This window comes from Nesoenas mayeri (assembly GCF_963082525.1).
Source record: "Nesoenas mayeri genome assembly, chromosome: 12".
Taxonomy (NCBI): Eukaryota; Metazoa; Chordata; class Aves; order Columbiformes; family Columbidae; genus Nesoenas; species Nesoenas mayeri.
In genome coordinates this window covers 18519824-18538909 of record NC_137547.1, presented here as the reverse complement: position 1 = coordinate 18538909, position 19086 = coordinate 18519824, and the positions used below count along the sequence as shown (strand labels likewise).

Here is a 19086-nt window from a genome sequence, read left to right as displayed (position 1 = left end):
GCCGGGAGTGGCGGTGATCTCGCGAGAACTGCCGGCGGGGCGGGGCGGGGCGGGGCCCGCTGAGGGAGGGGGCGGTTGTTTGGGCCACCCGGGAGTTTAACTTGGTGGCGTGAAACGCTAAGGGCTCTAGGGCGTTCGCGCCTTTCGTGTGGAGCGCGGCTTCCCCGGCACCCGTGCGGCTTGGACCGCGGGCTGCGCTCGGCTGTGCTCGGCTGTGCTCTCCCTGCCTGGCCTAGGGGCGGTGTGTGGCCCGCGGGTCTCCCAGCTCCCCCCCCACCCAGGGCTCCTGCCTGGCGCGCCGGGAGTCTGGGTTCGCAGCTTGGAAACCCATCCCCTGCCATAGCCCGTGAACACCGGGGGACATGAAAGTAGGTTCGCTGGTTTCGGGTTTTCGTTGTGGTGTTTTTTTTTTTTGTTTTGTTGAGTTTTGTTTTGTTTTTGAGAGGCCCAAGCTATCTGCCATTGAATACTAAATTCTTGTGATCCTTAATAAGCAGTTTATAATCCAGTCCTGTGGGGATTTGCAAAAGTCTAGATGATGATAACTATTTAGTTTGTATTTCAAGGAGGTTCTGTTATACTCAGTTGGCAGTGTTGAGATAGTCAGACCTTGCCAAGCAACGTTAAGCTACACAACTGTTGATGAACTCTTAACTATAGTGTGGAATTATTCCTGAAAAAAACTACTCTTTTAGTACAAATAAGCACAAACACACACACAAATGTGATTTTGAGATTGTACTTACACACCTTAAGTAAAACCCCAACTGAAGCTTCCTGTTGGAGACTGCCCTGGGGCCCCATTTGTATTTGCAGCCTGGAAAACGATATGCAAAAAAAACCTAACTTCTGGAAAAGGTACTTAATAACTTTTATTGCAGCAACTGGACACTAATATGTTGCAAGGATTCAGCAAGCATTTTGTTCAGAATAGGGCTTTGAAAAACAATGGCAAGCCAGATTTTTCTGGAATGGCCTGCATGGTTCTAAATAGGAGCTATTCTACTAGAAACTGCATGCCTGAGTTCAACTGACTGTAAAGTCCTGGAGAACTCAGTTGCCCAGGGATCTTTACTGTGATGTGCTTCTAGCATGTCCTGGACTACTTGAAAGATTTTGTTACAAAGTTCTTTGGTTAATGACTAGAGGTATGTGGCCATATAGAGTCCATGGGAGACTGCTGTTGGAAATTGGCATTTGTAACTCATCTTGAAGTAAAGCTACTGTTCAGAAAATAACAAAAGACACCTATGATCCCTGACAGGAGAGTCTTCCTGAAGTCTTCACTGGAGAGTGGTCTGTGGCTGCTTCTCAACTGTGGCTAAATAACGTGTTGGAGGAGGTGGAGAGCCTAATGACAATCTCGAGGATCAGCTACAGTCTTTATTATGTGGTGTTCCTGCTCCTGCCTCCTTACGGGAGATGTATTAGCTTCAGATATAGATGGGGCTTGGAAGAGGGAAGAAACGTTTTGGAGGAGGTTGCAGGAAAGATGGGGCCCCTGGCTGATGAAGAGAGAGGACACCATGAGAGGAAGGAAGGCAGGCAGGCAGGCTTGTGATACTGACATAGGAGGAGAGAGAACAACATCTGGCCAACATCTTCCTAAGTTTTCCCTCATCTGCCTCTCAAAATTGTAGTCAAAGACTCACATTTATAGAATTAGAGTATCACAGTTGTGTGGTGGAACAGGAAATAGAAATAGATGTTTCTTTGAGCTTGGGACACAGTAGATGAGCATTTCAGGAGAGAATTCAAGCAGAAAACTACCAGAGTTTGCTTTTAGGTGTTAATGCTTGCGAAGTTTCTGAAAGAGAGAAGTTGCCCAGAATGAATAAAAGAAAAAAAAAGCTAGGAATAGAAAACTATCCCCTTGACAAAAAATTTGAGGGTTAAATTTGAACCTTCTTGATGTCAAACTTTCCCAATTCTCTCCATCAAGTCCTGTCTGGGTAAGCACAGGCAATATTGACAATTATGATTAACTTCAAAACAAAAGCTCCTAGATTTCTGTAACCTGTATTTAAAAAATAAATTCCTTTGCAACTGAAATACATGAAGCTAAATTTAGACATATTTCTACAACAGTTGTTGGTTACTTAGCCATCTTTGTGCTCTCCAATTTGTGGAATTTATAATTTCTAGTTCATACTTAAAATCAGCAGTTGAAATAATATTTTTTTAGCATAAAGTGAGTTTCAATTATGAATGTAAGGAGTTCTGTAAATTCCTTTTAAATTATCTCAAAATCTTATCTCAATTGGTAGGTACCATTTTAATGTTAGTTTTAGACTTAGTTAGCTGTATATGTACTGAAAGTGCGTTTTTCAAGGAAACCCATGATACATACTAGAAAAATAGTGCCCCTTTTTAAATGCTTACACTTCTCTAGATGACAAAAAGATCTGTGTGAACTGTTATTACTCCCTGCAGCTTAATATGGGGGTGGTGCTGCTATTATGTAGTGAGTTATTAATGAAAAACTTAGGCTGGAAGCAGGGCACAGGGCTTAACTGTGTTGATAACTGAATAACAACTCAATAAGTTTTGTGGTGTATTTTTTTTTCACAGCTGATTTTAAAGCCATGGTTGGAAGTTAACTTTCCTAATAGACATTATCTATTTCAAACAAAACATAATTCAGGAAAGATTCTACTTTAGAGATGAGATTATCACAGTGGTCTCTTAAGATTTTTTTAAAATTATTATTTTATACATATTTAACTCCAAAAAATGAAAGAGCAACAAATACATTCAGAGTGATGTTTTCTATGATGAAAAGCATGTAAATATTTGAAAAATATTTTTATAATAAAAGAATTAATACAAACGTTCACAGAGATTCTGTACTCATTCCCTATGGGCACAAGCCCAAAGCCAGTTTCATCAGCAAGTTTATATACATTCTTATGTATGTCATCACTTCTTGGCTTGAAAGGAGTCCAATGTGAATCAGTATTCATCATGTTTTATTAAATAAAATATGCTATTACACTTCCTTATTCTGTGTGCTTATATATATAAAATGGCTCAATTAAGAAGAGGTGAGTGGGAAGAAACATGAATTCATATTTTACAGTTCATCCACCCACAAATGTACTTTAAAACTGTAATTACAAGTATGTAATTTCTTACGTTTTGAATCCTGTTGTATGTCATGACTCGCTGTTTTCTCTTTCTGGTGGGAAGATTACTTTTTATCTCCTAAAGTTACAAAACAGTAAACTTTTCCTCCCTGGGGGGTTTTATGGAGACACTCAGTTTAATGCCATAGTGTTAGAAAAATGTATCCTAAAAGTTTTTTAATAATCAGGACTAGTTGCAGAATCATATATCTTTCCATTCTCTTGTTAAACTGTGTATGTAAATGAAGTCCAGGATCAGGGCAAATAAGGGAAGGAAACATGGAATCTTCTCTGATAATAAAATGTGGGACTCTTAACAAATCAGTATCGGATAGACTCTGATATTTTCCAACCCAAATGAATATTCTTTATTTTTGTGCAATACCAAATTGAGTAATAGTCTGTTTTAATTAAGTTTCCAGGTAGAAACATTTGTTAAAAGTCCAAATTTAATTCAGCTCTAGCAATCTATAAAAGCAATACTCATTTGCTATGCAAGTTTTTGATGTCTAGACCTCCTGCATACACTTAATACTGTTTTTCATAAGCATTGCTGTGCTTTCACATTCATCCAGTGCACAGCCTCCCCTTTATACATCCTAACCATGTGTTTGGTCCTTCAGTACTTTTACTGGCTGCTTTATTTAAGAAATATGCACTGGTTTTATTGCAGGAGACATCTTAATTAAACTGGTGCAACCTAATTTTAATGCATTTTAAAAGTGGTTTATTTTGATTCATCATAAAGCTGCTCCTAAAGGTATAAACAGACAATTAGGAAAAAATACCTTGAATAAAAATGTAACCTACATTGAGAGAAAACGGATGGTAACAAACCAGTTATTAGCAATTTAGTCTTGTGACTTAAGCAAGTCATACGAGGTATGACTTAACAGATTGAGTCTGGGAATAGGAGAAAAGTTGTGCGCGCTGTGAGCCCTTCACTTGTTTCCACCCGTGCGTTGTGCAATTGGAGGTGGATTATTCACAGGTGCAGCTTTTTCAGTTTTGTGGAAAACCCTGAAAATCACAACACGAAGAATGAGTCACCATTTCAGGCCACAGAGCAGCAGCTCAGATACATCCCAGTTTGCAGACATCCATGCTGCTGCAGGCCAGCACACATGATGGAACCCAAAGTGCTTTCTGCTGGCAGCTTCACAAATCCGCGGTGGTTACCACTTGTGTGCAAGAACAGAATCAATGAACTGTTGGCAATGGTGATTCACAGGAGCAAAGTTATTTATACCGAAGGCTGCATCAATGAAACTGCCCTGTCATTAGTCAAAAAAGTGATGGGTTAGGACCACTGTCTTTCTCTTAAATGGCATTTCTCAATGTATGAAGCAAGCGCTCATGGGGAAACAGCATGCAGGAGTGCAATGGCAGAAGTGTTAGTAACAAAAAAAACCAGCCCAAATTTCCTGTGGGGATGCAGAAGGAACACAGTATGTCAACAGCTGCTGTGATGACACCATGAATCTTATTTTTGGTTTACAAGTGGCAGTGTCCACATACTGCAACCATTCTTGTCCAGGTAAAACAGCAGCTTTGGACATAAATGCCTAAAGCAGCCACAGCAGTGCAAATGTAAGTGCAAGCACTCTGCGTGCAGCTTAGGATTTTCAACGGTGTCAACAGCACTGGAGGTCACCTCCTCCTGACAGTTTGTGTGTGAGGCAGCTGGGTGCTCCGTAACCGTGCAAAAGTGGTGCTGGGTGTAACGGCCCTTACACCGTACGGAGGGAAGGCGAAGAGCGCAACTGCAGCAGCTTCGCTACCGAAACACAACATGACCACACGGCAGCTGAGTTCCCACCGTGCCAGCTCACAGCCACCTGTCCCAGGCCCGCGGGCCTTCTCCGCGCTTCCGCCTCCCTGCCAGGAGCGAACGGCAGGGTCACACACCCCCTGCACCGCCAAGGCACCTGCCTGCACACGCTGTCGCCTCTCGGCTTCCCGAGGCGGCCGGGGAGCCGCCTGCCGCCCTCCACATAACCGTCCCTCGCCCAGCGCGGTCTGGCTGCCGGGCCGCTCCCGGTGAGTCTCACCAGGCCGCGGAGGGCGCGAACGGGCCGGGGCGGCCCCGACCGCCGGCAGCCGCGCTCTGCCCCGCCCCGCCCCCTGGCGGGGAGGAGGAAGCCGGCCCCTCCCAGAATGCCTCGCGCGCGCCAGAGGCCGGCGCGCCTGCGCGCTGCGCGGCCGGCTCCCAGCTCAGCGCAAGATGGCGGCGGGCGCCTCGGACCCCCTGGAAGAGATGCTGCTCTTCTCCGAGGAGGTGGACGAGAAGGCGGTCAGCGACCTGGTGGGCTCCTTGGAATCGCAGCTGGCCGGCGGCCGGGGCTCCGCCGAGGCGCCCCAGCCCAGGACCTCCGCCCCGTCCCAGCAGCAGCAGCCGCAGCAGCAGCAGCACCAGGGGAGCCTAGCGGGGGGCAGCAGCCCGGTCCGGCAGCAGCAAGGGCATCCCGCGCCCCCTCCTGCGCCCGGGGTAGAGGAGGCGGCGGGGTGCCCCGGAGCCGCGGAGAGCCGAGCCCCTGCCCAGGGGCCGCTCCCGTCCCCGTCCCCCCCGGCGGCGGCAGCGGCGGCAGCGGCGGCGGCAGGGAGGGGAGTGAGTGTAAACAGTAGTAGTGTGCAGCAATCACATGGACCGGCTCTCCTCAGCAGCGGCGGCGGCAGCCCCGCCGCGCCTGCCCCGCCGCAGCCCGCTGCCCCCCCGCCCGCCGGCGCCCCTGCCCAGCCTGTCAACAACCATGTGGCTGCCGGCGCCGCTGTCCGGGACGCGGGGAGCCCCAGCCCCGGCGGCAGCCCGCCCGCCGCTGACAGCGCACCGCCGCAGCGCGCCGAGGCCGCGGCGGGGAACGAGACCCCCGCGGGGGGCACCGGGCCGGCGGGAGCGGCGGAGGGCGCCGCCGCCGCCACGACCGCGCCGCTCCCCGGCGAGGCGGCGCCCAACGGGGAGGGCGCCGGGGGCCGGCCAGCGGCAGCCCCGCCAGTCAGCAGCCACGGCAGAGCCGACGCCGCCACAGCACAGACCAAGCCCGCGCCCGGCCCGCTCCCCGCAGTAAACGCACTCAGTAACTCCGCCAGCCCCGCGCCCAGCGCGGCCGCCCCGCCGGGACAGGGTTCGGTCGCCAACTGCGCCCCGGCGGCCCCCGGAGCCGCGCCCAAGCCGGCGGTCACCGCCGCGGGCGTCGCCAAGGCGGGCGCTGCCCTCCCCGTCGCCCCCGCCGCCCCCCAGGCCCTGTCGCCCAGGCCGGCCATGGGCGCTGCCCCCCGGATCGTGGCCCCCCAGCTGATAGTGAGGCCGCCGCAGCAGCCCGCCATCCAGCAGACCACCATCCAGCTGCCCCCCGGCTTCACCATCCCGCCCGGTAAGTGCGAACACGACGGCCACAGCCTCGCCGCCCCTTCTAACCTCTTCTTTTTGGCTGAGGGATTTTTTTTTTCCTAAAGTTGTCGTCTTGCCGCTGCTCGACGTGCTGGAGACAAAAGCAGAGCCACCTGTGAGGGCGGCTTCTGCCAAACCGGCTGCCGGTAATGAGGATGTAATTGGTGCGGGACGGGCGGTTGCTAATGCGAACTAATTATGACTGTTGGTTGATTAGCTACTTGTTTTATCTTAGGGATAGAGCGGTAGTCAAGGTAAGGTATGCGCGGTGGTGTAGTGAGCAGTTGAGAGCGAGATAAAAAGTTGGGCTGTTGGAATGTTTTTACATATGTTTTGAAGGACTCTGTTTTCTGCTTTACTCTTAATAGTCTCTAGAAGTTTTCCTTCAGGGGTGTCTTAGGCTGTGAGTCAGGTGGCAAAGTAGCAGGCTAATTTGTGTAATTTAAGCAGTTTGGTGTTGGTCAGTGTGAAGGTGTCATTCTCTGCTGCGTCTCTGCAGTCTTTACCTCACCAGATTTTATTTCTAACTCTGAAGCAACTGTTGTATCCTGTCTGTTCTCCTTTTAGTTTCTTATCTTTGGTTACTAAAAAGTTCAGCAAGGTTGTTAACTAACCAAAACAGCCTCCCTTCATCCTAGTGACGCCTCCTCTAATTGTATACTGTTTTGTCTAGTATTTTGAAGGGACTTCTTAATGGATTTTCATGTTGAAAAAAGTTGGTAACTTTGTGCCTTCTTAATTTAGGAGCTGATATACCATTTGAACTATTTTTTTTTCTATTAATAGCATGATAATATGTGGAGATATTTGTGAACTCTGAAATAACTTATTTCTTCCACCATGCTGCTTAAAATAGTTGATATTTATTAGCTAGGTGAAGCAAAAATGTGATGGTGTAGAAGTTTGCTTCTAGTTGTGTCTTTGGCCATAGTTTATGAAACTCCTGCTCCAAATTCTCATGCTCTGACCAGTTAAGGTTCTGTGGTTTCATGAGGACCTAAGTTAAAACAATTAAGAGATTACTATTCAGATTGTATTAGTGCCTTTAGCCTTGATTTCCTGATATTAATCTGTTTGATAATTAATATACACGTATGTTAATATGTATCATAACTTTGCATGCAGTTTCTGAAGTTTATTGTGTCAATACTTTGTTCTACTACTTAATTTTCAAGTGGAAGAGGAAGGCAGCCCTTGAAAGCAATCTGGTCCAAGGTTTAGAAAATGTTATGGAAATAATACTGTGGAAAGTTAGAATTTGATTACCAGATAGTTTGAAATCCATTAAATTTGCATAAACATGAAGATAGTATGTTCTAAGGTCAAAGGTATTCAGAAAACACTCTTTTTTTTGAGTTTTTACCTCTAAATTAGTGAAGATTTGAAACTCCTGTGTCATAAACTTCTGTCTAAAGCAAAAAGTTTTAATCAGTTTCTGATAGTATGTTATTTTAGCATATGATACTCCTGAGCTGTGTACTTCATCTTTACATGGCTGACAGTAAGGAAAAACAAATCTCATAATTTAACTAGACGCTAATTTGTACATATTGGTCAGTAAAATAAACCTAAACTTCTCTAAATTGAATTAAAACATAACATTAATACGTGAACATTTTTGCATTTATAGCCGTAATTATGTCTGCAACATTTATTGAAATTGTGTGGTGTGTGTTGTAATTTATTTTTCCTTTTTTTTTTTTTTTAATTTGGAATTTAGAAAATTGGAAGATAAGTTAACAAAACACCTGTGAATCAGTGTAATGCAAATAGAGCATGTATTTTTTAATGCATGCTAGGCATTGTGCTATGAGGATTTTTATATATGGTTCACAATCAGAGAAGTGATAGTTGTTTGGTCCGTTGTTAATGTACTAATTTTTGCGTGTCCGGATGGTTCAGAAGTGGCATATATCGACTACAACATCTGCTTACAGAATTTTCTGCCAATATAAACCCTGAGGTTTGGTGCTTGAAGGGCTGGTGAACCTGAATTGCAATATTTTACAAGGTTTATTTATTTATTTCAACTCTCTTAAAAATAACTCTCCGGGTTTTGGAAGAGGCTTTTAGATGTGATCCTTGTTACAGCTCTCTTGCCTTAAAGCTCAATTTCCACAAGTATTTAGATTGGAGTGGCAGAAATTTGCCTTTTCTTTGTGTTTTCAGCGGTGGCAGTTGGCTGGGAGCACCTAGGGCTCCGTGAGTGAGGGCTTTTTACTGGTGCTGCTGTTCACTCGCGTGTTCATCCCCGCGCTGGGATTTGTATTTGTCTGTCAGACATGGATAGACTGACTTTCTTGGTATAAGGTACTTTTGAAATCTGTTACTTGCTTGATATAATACTGTTCAGGTTTCTTGATCCTCATGATATGTTGCAAACCGTGTCCGTTTGCTGAGGTGTTTTGGCTTTTTTTTTTGGGTGGGGGAGCTAGTATCAAGAAGTGGATGTAAGCTTTTACCATGTTTCTTTTCCCTTGTGAAGTTAGAAGATATATGTGAAGCAATTTGCACATAGAGATAAGTTGTAGTAATAACATCTACTGACTTTATAAGCAGAATAAAAGTTGACTTCCTAGATCCTTGTGTTTTGGTTCTCCAGTAGTTACAGGCAAGATGTTTTTCTGTTTGTAGAGCCATCATGCCCTATGTTGTATCCTACCTAGGTTAAATTATTAAAATGTACTCTGGAACTAACTTAGAAATTATTTTAAAATAATCTGTCTGGGGAACTGCTGCTTAATTCTGAGAGAACTAGAGGAAGCACATCACATGCTTGGCAGTGATCTTGAATAAGTGTGATGCTCCAGATGATTCAGGGACCAACTTAACTGTTGTCTCCCCTTTTCTCTCCTGCTGACTGGGGAAAACTTTGGCCAGTTACACTTAGGGTAAAACATGATGGCACTGGCCGTGTTGTGTAGAAGGTCTCTATTTGCGAAATATGTTACTAGCAAATAATCTGTAAGTATTACAATTTACTTACAGAAAGTCTTAGAAAACATTTGCAAAGTAGTCTGTTGATTTGAAAACAATTCCTGTGATGTTTTCCTAAAATATCTTGTATGATTTTGTGCTGAGGAGTAGTTGGGTTGGTTCTCGCAGAATCCCAGAATGTCAGGAGTTGGAAGGGCCCTGGAAAGCTCATCCAGTGCAATCCCCCCATGGAGTAGGAATACCCAGATGAGGTTACACAGGAAGGTGTCCAGGCGGGTTGGAATGTCTGCACAGAAGGAGACTCCACAACCCCCCTGGGCAGCCTGGGCCAGTGTCTGTCATCCTCACCGTGAAGAAGTTTCTTCTCAAATTTAAGTGGAACCTTTTGTGTTCCAGTTTGAACCCATTGCCCCTTGTCCTATCATTGGTTGTCACCGCGAAGAGCCTGGCTCCATCCTCATGGCACTCACCCTTTAGATATCTGTAAACGTTAATGAGGTCACCCCTCAGTCTCCTCTTCTCCAGCTCCAGAGCCCCAGCTCCCTCAGCCTTTCCTCACACAGGAGATGCTCCACTCCCTTCAGCATCTTTGTTGCCCTGTGCTGGACTCTCTCCAGCAGTTCCCTGTCCTGCTGGAACTGAGGGGCCACAACTGGACACAATATTCCAGATGTGGTCTCACCAGGGCAGAGTAGAGGAGAAGGAGAACCTGGGTATGACAATATTTTTTTCTTGATGTCCAAACCACTGATATGATGATGGTGGGTGTCAAATCCATGTGTTAATGCTCAACAATTAACTAAGTCTCATATATTGTATACTCAGAAATGTCTGGCCTAATGTTTGCATGTACACATCCCCTAGAGCTGTTGTTTTGGTAAAGCTCGTATGTCATTGTCCCTGGTATGTTCATAGTGAATTCTGTTCTCAGCTACTGGATTGTCATCACAGTTTATTTGTAATGGATATTTCTTTCTAATTTCATTCTGCTGACCCTGGCTAGGCTGCTGAGAGTCACTGTGTGCCTATACACTCGAGTGACCACTTTTTTCACCGCTATTATCCATAAAGTACAGTTATACCCAATTCAGTTTGGAATTCAAATGAGTTTTTGTCTGCTAGTAGGGGCTCCATTTCTTTTTTGAAAGAAAATCTCATGTTACGCCAGAATTTAAAAATAAAAAGTAGAAAGAAAAATGTACAGTGCTATACATGAATTTTATTCTATATTTTGTAGTTAGTTCTGTAAATATTATTTTTTATTGTATAGTTATTGTTACTTTGTTCTCCTTAGGTATGGTCTTGGTGCGCACGGATGCTGGACAGCTTGTAATGGTGCCTCAGCAGGCTCTGGCACAGGCTCAAATGCAGGCTCAAGTGCAGACACAGGGACAGGGTCCTACCAGCATCTCACCCAGGCTGTCAGTGCCCACAACTGGCCCCGTTTTTCGCTTATCAACAACTCAGGTATGTCTGGCTTGATTTCGCTTTACTTTAATCTTTAATGCATTATGTTTTCCTCTCTCTTATATACTATTAACTCATATGTTTTTGCAAATGTGCTTTCCTCCCATTTTTTGTTGGGAACACTGAAAATCCTTATTCAAATTTTTATTTTCTGAGGCCTAGGGTTTGGGTTTTTCTTTTGTCTTTCCAAAAAGATGTACTTTATATGTTGGGTCTCTCAAGACCTTGTTCAGACTGTGAGATCACTGGAGGCTACAAGACTGAGTCTTAGCCAGGACTTAGTTTGGACTGTGTGCCACTGGTTCAGCAAGCACCGCTTGTTCCTCCGAATCAACAGCACTGTGATATCCCAGCATGCCGAATAGATGCACAGGATAGATAATTTCACTAGAAATTAGAGAATAAAAAGCCAAGAACATTCAATGCAATGATTTGCAATAATTAACTTTTCTGATATATTTTATTTAAAAGAAAGTTTTGATTCCTTTGATTCACCTCTGGGTGTGATCTGTCTACACTTAAAGTTTCAACTGTGTTATGACTACATTACCTTTTTTTATATAGATTGACATGAGAACGTGCTTTCCTCCCCCAAAATCTTCAGTGGAGTGTGTTTATTTCAACTCACAACTGATGTATTTTCAAGGGTGAAGATGTATTGTTTGTTTAATTACTTGGTGGGCTACACTGGTTTAGAATTTTGTAAGGAGGCTGTTTAGCTTCGGGCTGTTTGGGGCTAGAGCTGAACTATTTTGCTAAAATGTAGAGGCAAACATCTTTGGATGTTAGTTCAGGGCAGCTGTGCCATAACAAGAATAGGCAGAGTTTAAGGTCATTTTCCCTAAGGTCTTTGTTTGCAGGCCTGATAAGTAATTCTGAGTGGAAAGAGATTAAGAGGGTGTCTTTATAATTTTTGAATTGATTCTCTTTTCAGAAGAGAAGGAAGGTGGGATAATACTGGAGACTTAAAAGTAAATTGCTAACATGAGGCAATCTAAAACAGTGTAGCCAACTAGAATACAAGTTTTAGAAATGAATGTCGCTAGGAAGATTGTAGCTCAATGGAACTTATCTCAGGAAATACATACATAAAAGCCTGGAAACACTTGAGGAACTTTATGCCCTCAGAGAAGAGATAAGTGCAGTATTGGATGGGATTTGTAAAAGAACTCTTCACAGAAAAAGCAGCTGTTCAGTGTTTAAATGTGTGATATCTGGAAGATGAAGATGACTTGCAGAAGCCTTCGAAGATAAATGTATTTCAGGAAAAATAAACGTAGATGTAAGCATGTGTTTATGTTGAGATTTTTCGACCAGTTTTTTGACAACAACAGATCTAGACAAGTATTTCTTTTCAGTTGGCATGTCTGTCTATGGTTGTTTGGGTCTTTCTTTGTAAATAGGTACAATCAGTTCTTTAGTAGTAGTGACTACAAGGGACTGTATGGCACACATTCTAGCAATGGATCCTGAGTCAAGTTCATAGCCTAAATATAAACCAGAAATTGTGGGGTGGAACTGAACCAAGAATATGATCTCAGTCTGTTACAATGGGTTTGTTTTAGCTGTTTTTGTTTCATACTGTTAATTTTCTTGTAACTGTAACTGCTGTGGCCAGCATACAGAACTAAAATTCAGAGTGGAAACATTCATAGCAAATTAAATATTAACAAATTGTTTGTATTCTGAAAACGTTTGAAGAATACATTTTTATTGTACATAAAATCTTAGGAAGCGTACAAAAATGTAGACCATCTGCTTGGCTGTGTGTGTGTGTTCAGGCTTTATTAGAAGACCAGAGTTTGGATCCCAAAGTCAATCTTAAGGTGTGTGCACAGCAAATCTTGGGAGTTGATCTTGTTGACCTCAGGCAGATGTTCTCTAGTTAAATGAAGCAGTTAAGATTGCAGAAATATAATCTGACTTGCAGGATTTATATTAAGTATACCTGTGAGGATCACAGTATCGCAGTATGTTTGGGATTGGAAAGGGACCTGGAAAGCTCATCCAGTGCAATCCCCCCATGGAGCAGGAACACCCAGATGAGGTTACACAGGAAGGTGTCCAGGCGGGTTGGAATGTCTGCACAGAAGGAGACTCTACAACCCCCCTGGGCAGCCTGGGCCAGGCTCTGCCACCCTCACTGAGAAGAAGTTTCTTCTCACATTTAAGTGGAACCTCTTGTGTCAGTGTCAAGTGCCACAAGTTACCCAGCTAAGTGATTGTTTTTAGTGTTATAGTTAATTTGTATATACTTTAAATAATTACTGTGTTAAGAAAGTGTGTTCTGAGCTATGTAGTTAGATGTAAAACACAGGTTATTAAATAATGTGCCAAAGAAATTGCAAAAGCTGGCAGTGACTTTCAGCAACTCATTAAGATGTGTGTTCAGAGTGATAACTGGAGAATACAAAATGAATTGTCAATTAACTTTTAAAAATTCCAAGAAAGATCTTCTGAAAAATCACCAAAGTGTTCATCTAAATTAAAAAGCTTATTGAAATGTTTTAAATGTTCTTAGATGAGACTGACTTGATCACTACACACAGAGCTGTGCAGATTCTAAACTGCTTCTGCAGACCAGAAGCGTAACAAGATTTTCTTCCCGTATTCCAGGACCATCACTTGGTAGATCTTCTCCCAGTTATTTGTGAGGGAAACAAATCAGGTTTCCCATGAAAATTCTGGCTTCCGTAGGTGGGTTTAGATCCAGGGCAGTGTGAGGAAGGAGCCACCTTTCCCTGGAACAGTGGAAGCTGCTGAGGCAGAGAAAGCAGAGTCTGTTTTCCCTCAGCATTCAGTACAAGGGCATAGGATAGTGCTTTCCTTGAAGACGATGGTTTCATTGTTACCTGTTGCTTTGCTGAATGTTCTGAAGTCACATACCTGTACAGAGTACCATTGACCACTGTAGGGAACTGCTAGAGCCATCCTTCCTCCCTTCCCAAGGGAAAAAAAGTGTATTTTGATAGCAGTGCCAAACACAAAAGTTCAAAAAGATTAAGATATGTAACTTCCCGTTCATCCTACATTAATCTCTTCTGTCCATGTGCAGCGTATTACAGTCTTTGCATGATAAATGCACAAAGATAAAAGTTCAGCTCGGCAGTCAAGGCACGCTGTTGATATTGCACAGCAAACTTAAATCTGATGTTCCTAACGTTTTTGAGTGCTCGGCTTTGCTATTTAAGTCAGTATTTGACTTCCATTGTTTGTAACCCCTTTGTCTTAATGGTTTTTTTTTTGGCACTTTTAGGAGTAGAGGATGTAAGAAATTATAGTATAGCCTTGGGGACAATTTTTCTTTAGATTCTTGGAAGAAGATAGGCAAATCCATTTTGAAAGGAAGACTTGGGTTCTTTAATCTTTAGGCATTGACTTATGTTCCTTTAAGTTGCTGCTGTGTAAAATATGGTTAAAATCTGGTTGTTTTCAGCTCCTCCTGGAATTCTGCAAAACTCGCTGATCGAGATATGCACGTACCTTGCAGGAAGGATCTCGGTTCTGATCAGTTTAATGCCAAACTGAAAGGCTCTGGGGTGCGGGAATGTGTCCCAAAAGGATGCACAGGAAGAACCAGAATAGGAAAGGAGCAGAATAGTGCAGAGAAAGCAGTGACTGAGAGAAGTACCTGTAATAGGAAGGTGTGCTAGATATGTTAGTGGTCTTTTACATTTAAAGTCTTCCTGATTTCTCAAAGTAAAATATTCAAGAAAAGCATGAAGAGGTGCAACTATACCATAAAGTAGTTTAGGTCCAATTATGGGATTGTAGAGAACTGTAGTGGGGGGATATTAACTACAGCTAACTACACTTTAATTAGGGAAAAAATATTGCAAAATATTTAGGTATATAAAACCAAAACATTTTTCAGATTGTGAATATAAATTTGTCTTCTCGGTGCAGCTACCAGAGGCTTCTTAAAGTTGTTACCCTGTGTTTTACATGGAAGTACTCAGTTTTATGGAAGATTGTGTTCATCTCTTGGTGCGTTCAGAAGTGCAATTTTGTTGTACTGTGAATACATTTTGAGTGGTAACATGTTTGTTTGAAAGAAACAATTAATGAAATAAAACATTAGGATGTTTAAAGCAAACACTGGTTTGAGTTAACTCTGCATAATTTTAATTGAACATTTTTCTCTTCGTGATTTTAATTTTCTTAAATTTTTTTATTTACATTAATTTTAGCTGAGTATTAAAAAGTGATTAATTTTGCCAAAATCTTAGTGAAGGTACAGGATTTTTAGGAAACAAGCTGTAATTTGATGGAACTTTGGTTGATCTTAGAAAAAAAATTGCTCTGGATTCTTGTATTACAAGCAGGTCAAATAAGCATGGGTTTGCTTGTATTACTACATTCTTCAGAATATAGTAAATTATAAGTAAATATAAAGTAAATTCAGAAGTCTTGAAAAGCTGATTATTTAGATTACATTAAGTTTTTGCCTTCATGTCTTGTATTGAAGCTTATACTTGTGAAATTATGAAAAATAGGTAGGTGCTGCCATCTAGTTTTTCTTTGTGTTTCTTTTGTTGATCTGCGTTTTTCATTTGTACAGTTTATGGCTTTTCATGCTTTTGGTGCAAATTTGCTGGTTTCTGTATCTTAATGCCGAGTTGGGTTTGCATTTGTAACCAAAATGCAGAAAATAAGTTACTTATTTTAAATTCTTTTTAATTAAAATTCTCTTGTTAGTTACAAAATTAAAGTACTGCTGTACACTGAGAATATCAAGTGAGTGTCATACAGGGAAGACCAGTATTAGCCTGGACTATCTGTTATAAAAGCGTAGGGTGGAATTTTCATGACACTGCTGCTGAAAATGGGTTTAGTCTCAGAGTTTACTGTTTTTATTTCAATTAGTGAATTGCATTGTCTATTTGTAGTGATCAGAAAAGGTAAAGTTACATGTGGAATTTGATGGTTTAGTCCAAATATTTAGACACATAAGTGGGCTACTTAACAATGCGTTTTTGTTTCATTGCATAAATAGTCCAATCAATATATTTTGATGTATTTAAAAAAACTGACAAGTCTTTTCTAGCTTTGTTTTTTCTTGCTTGCACATTTTTCTGCCTTCTCTTCAGAATTTCTAGTTCATTAAATGAACTTTACTGATTCGTTTTCTATGTTTATTAAGTTTCACTTTACCATCCTTTTTTGAAATGAAAAAGTCCCTTGAGCTTGAGGAAAGTGCTGAATCACCTGGTTTGGAAGAGGCTTTGCTTTTGTGAAATGAATTTGATGCAGACAACAGCTCGGTCTTTGCCATCACATGGGACATTGAGAGCAGTTCTAAACTTGGCTGCTGTTTCACAAGCTGCTGTTCCTGCTAAAGTGGAGCCTTTTAAATCTGAGATCATTCTGATAACATGCAATGCCCGTGTTTTCAGCAGTGCTTGTATTTGTAGTCGTATTTTAGTGTTGGTAATTTTTTTTCTTGTTTATTGATCTATCTTTGGTTTCTGTTTTTCTACACCCTTTCTGCTTTTCTGACAGCTGCTTATTTTAAGCTTTGCAGAAATTGTAGGCAAATTGATAAATCTTTGTTGCCCCGAAGTGCATTACCACTATTATCAAGTAAGCTATTCTGTACTATTTCTTTTGTATAGACAGTTTTTGGGCTTCTTGTGCAATGTTCTGGAGAAGACATTTGTGTTAGCAGAACAGGTAGGTTGAAAAGCCAGAGAAAGTAAAAGGTGTGTGGTCTCAGCTACACTTGAACCACAACACCATTTTCCTTCCTTTTCTTCATGGTGAGTGAATCTTTTCTATATAAGCAGATAAGAAGTTCCTACTACTTACAAATTCTACTGTTTACATTTTCATAGCATTAACATATCTTTTAAAACTTATTAGAAAGCACTCAAACATTAGTAAGGCTGTAAAATTAAACGTGCAAAGATCAGGAAATGCTGTATAAAAGGTTCCTGAGCAGTCTAATAGTGGCTCCCATGTGCACATGCATTATGCTGCATGACTACATACTACTGTTATTTTTAATTTCTACATTGTATAGGCTGGACAATCGTAATTAATGAAGAATTATGTAGTATTTTTTTCCTCCACTGTTCAGTTGGTTGCTTCAGGCTTATTTGCTGCATATTATTTAAGCTCCCCTTCTGAAGTGGGAATTAATAACTGAACAGGTTTTTTTGTGAAGCTTATCCCTGTAACAACTTTCTCAACAATGCAGTTGAGGGGATTATTACCTCTTTTTATAAGTAATTTCAAGATACTGGTTAATTTTTTGTGTTCATGTTGACTTTGTTGTCTTCATTGGCAGCCATGACCACTCCTGATCACAAACCCCACATTTCAAGTTGTCCGCTTATATGGCATAAGAATATTGATTACAATAGATTATCTATATTTGCATGCAGCACAAGCACTGAGCAATTGAGGCAGGGGTGGTATCTAATTGTAGGGCTAAAATTCAGGTGCTTTTTATCCACCAGGTTCTTTGGATTAGTCCTAGTGATTATAGATGGACCAGCCACTTCACCAGAGGGTGAGAAAAGTACTTTGATAGTGGATGATACAGGTATTTGTTTACGCCCACAGGATGCTGAGACTCCAGAGGGTTTGGGCTTAGACCCCTGGTTTCTGAAGGGTTTATTTGGTGGCCCCAAGCTCTTCTGCCTCCTGTCTAATTGCTGCCAGTCCTGTGTCTTCCTCCCCTGTTGTTCATGAACCCAAAAGGGACGTCATGTATATGAGGAACACAGCAGCATGTCCCTGCGTTGGGGACTGATGTTTGACTCCAGTGATGCTGTGGTGGCAATGAAGGTTCTGACTCTGTTGGCTGATGTGCTAGAGATTCTGCCTCCAGTCATTTTCTGCAATTGTGTGCAAATGTCAAGTTTATAAAGTGTTAGTGCTTTGGCTCCATTTGGCTGTACTTTTACCAGAGTGAAAGAATCAAGTCCCTGACATACAAATTGCTCTGCAGCTGATGTTTAAGTGTATGTTCCAGCTGAACCATAACCGAAAGAATTGAGAGGCAGTCAATAAGCGTATGAAGTTTCTCCATGAACTCTTCAGAAATCTGGCAGAATTTTAAGTATTGGCAAAGAGAGTTTGGTAATGGGGAGTGTTATGAAACCTTAATACCAGCTATGCCTATAAGATAGACTGTATGAATTAGTTACTTTAAAATGGGCTACCAGATGTGACCCTTAGCCTATGCTTCTGTTAATGACTGTGTTCCCACCTTCGTTTTCTTTGTTAAACTCTTTTATAGTTTGAGGCATCTTGGCATGGCCTTTTTGTTTGTAAGAAGTCTTCTGGATTAATGCTTACAAATAAAATAGAGTTTTATTTCAGGTTTTGCAAGTTTAAACTGAAAGGTTATGTTCTGCTGAAATTGAGTTTGGCGTAGTACCTAGTGAAGCCGCGTATTGGAAGACACAGGAAGAGGTGCCAGGATGTGTATTGTGATAGACTTGCCTTTGCTTTTGTGTTAACGCTTGTTCAAATGCTATTGGCGTGTTTTCTTTCTTTCTGTTGTGATTAATAGTGGCCCAGTTTAGTGACAGGACTGATCATGAAATGATACATGCAACACTCGTGTGCTAAGTAAGCTCTCTTGCTTTGTAGTGCAGAGACTGGGTTGCTGGTGCCCTGAGTGTTCATCAGTAGGTGGTACTGTAGCACAGAATACAATTAAACCACAGACCTATTTCCAAGGATTTATATGCGTCAGTGTACTAACCTGTGGCACTTTTAATCGTCTTGATTTTATTAAGATGTGGATTCACAATGCAGTCCCTAAAAATGGTGGAGTCCTGCCTCGGCAGTGACAAATAATCCTCAGGTATTTGGGGGTATTTCCTCCATATTCAAGGCGCCTGCTTTTTCAAATGCAGCCTTGTATATTCCTTCAAGTAGAGAGGCAGCGTGTTCATGCACAGCAGGTACAATGTGGTTGGCTCCTGTTTACGCCTTGAACTTTGCATCTTGATCCATGTGTCTCGAGCTTTGGGGAGAATGTCTATGTAGTAAAGTTAAGATGCTATTATTTAGGGAGTGGATTTGCAGGACGCAGAGTAATTCCACACTGACTTCTTCCATGAACAATTATAATGTGCCCCCATTGCCTTTGCAGAAGTGACTTTTTTGCACGCTGAAACTGGAGTCAGTTGCGTTATTGGCATGAATTACGTG

The 19086-nt window shown here is 42.2% G+C and overlaps 1 protein-coding gene across 4 annotated transcripts in view; it reads left to right on the top strand.

The window, feature by feature from the left end:
* Positions 1-5349: 5349 nt before the first annotated feature.
* LOC308044820 (transcription initiation factor TFIID subunit 4-like) overlaps positions 5350-19086 on the top strand; it is a gene marked incomplete at its 5' end in the record, with an annotated part of 133471 nt that continues 119734 nt past the window's right edge. For all 4 annotated transcript variants that reach the window (XR_013922662.1, XM_080351697.1, XM_080351696.1 and 1 more), the window contains 2 exons: positions 5350-6496; positions 10745-10917. Coding sequence is in view for 3 of the 4 variants with exons in the window: in XM_080351697.1 (XP_080207823.1) it covers positions 5350-6496; positions 10745-10917 (1320 nt within the window). The remainder of the gene's footprint in view (positions 6497-10744; positions 10918-19086) is intronic.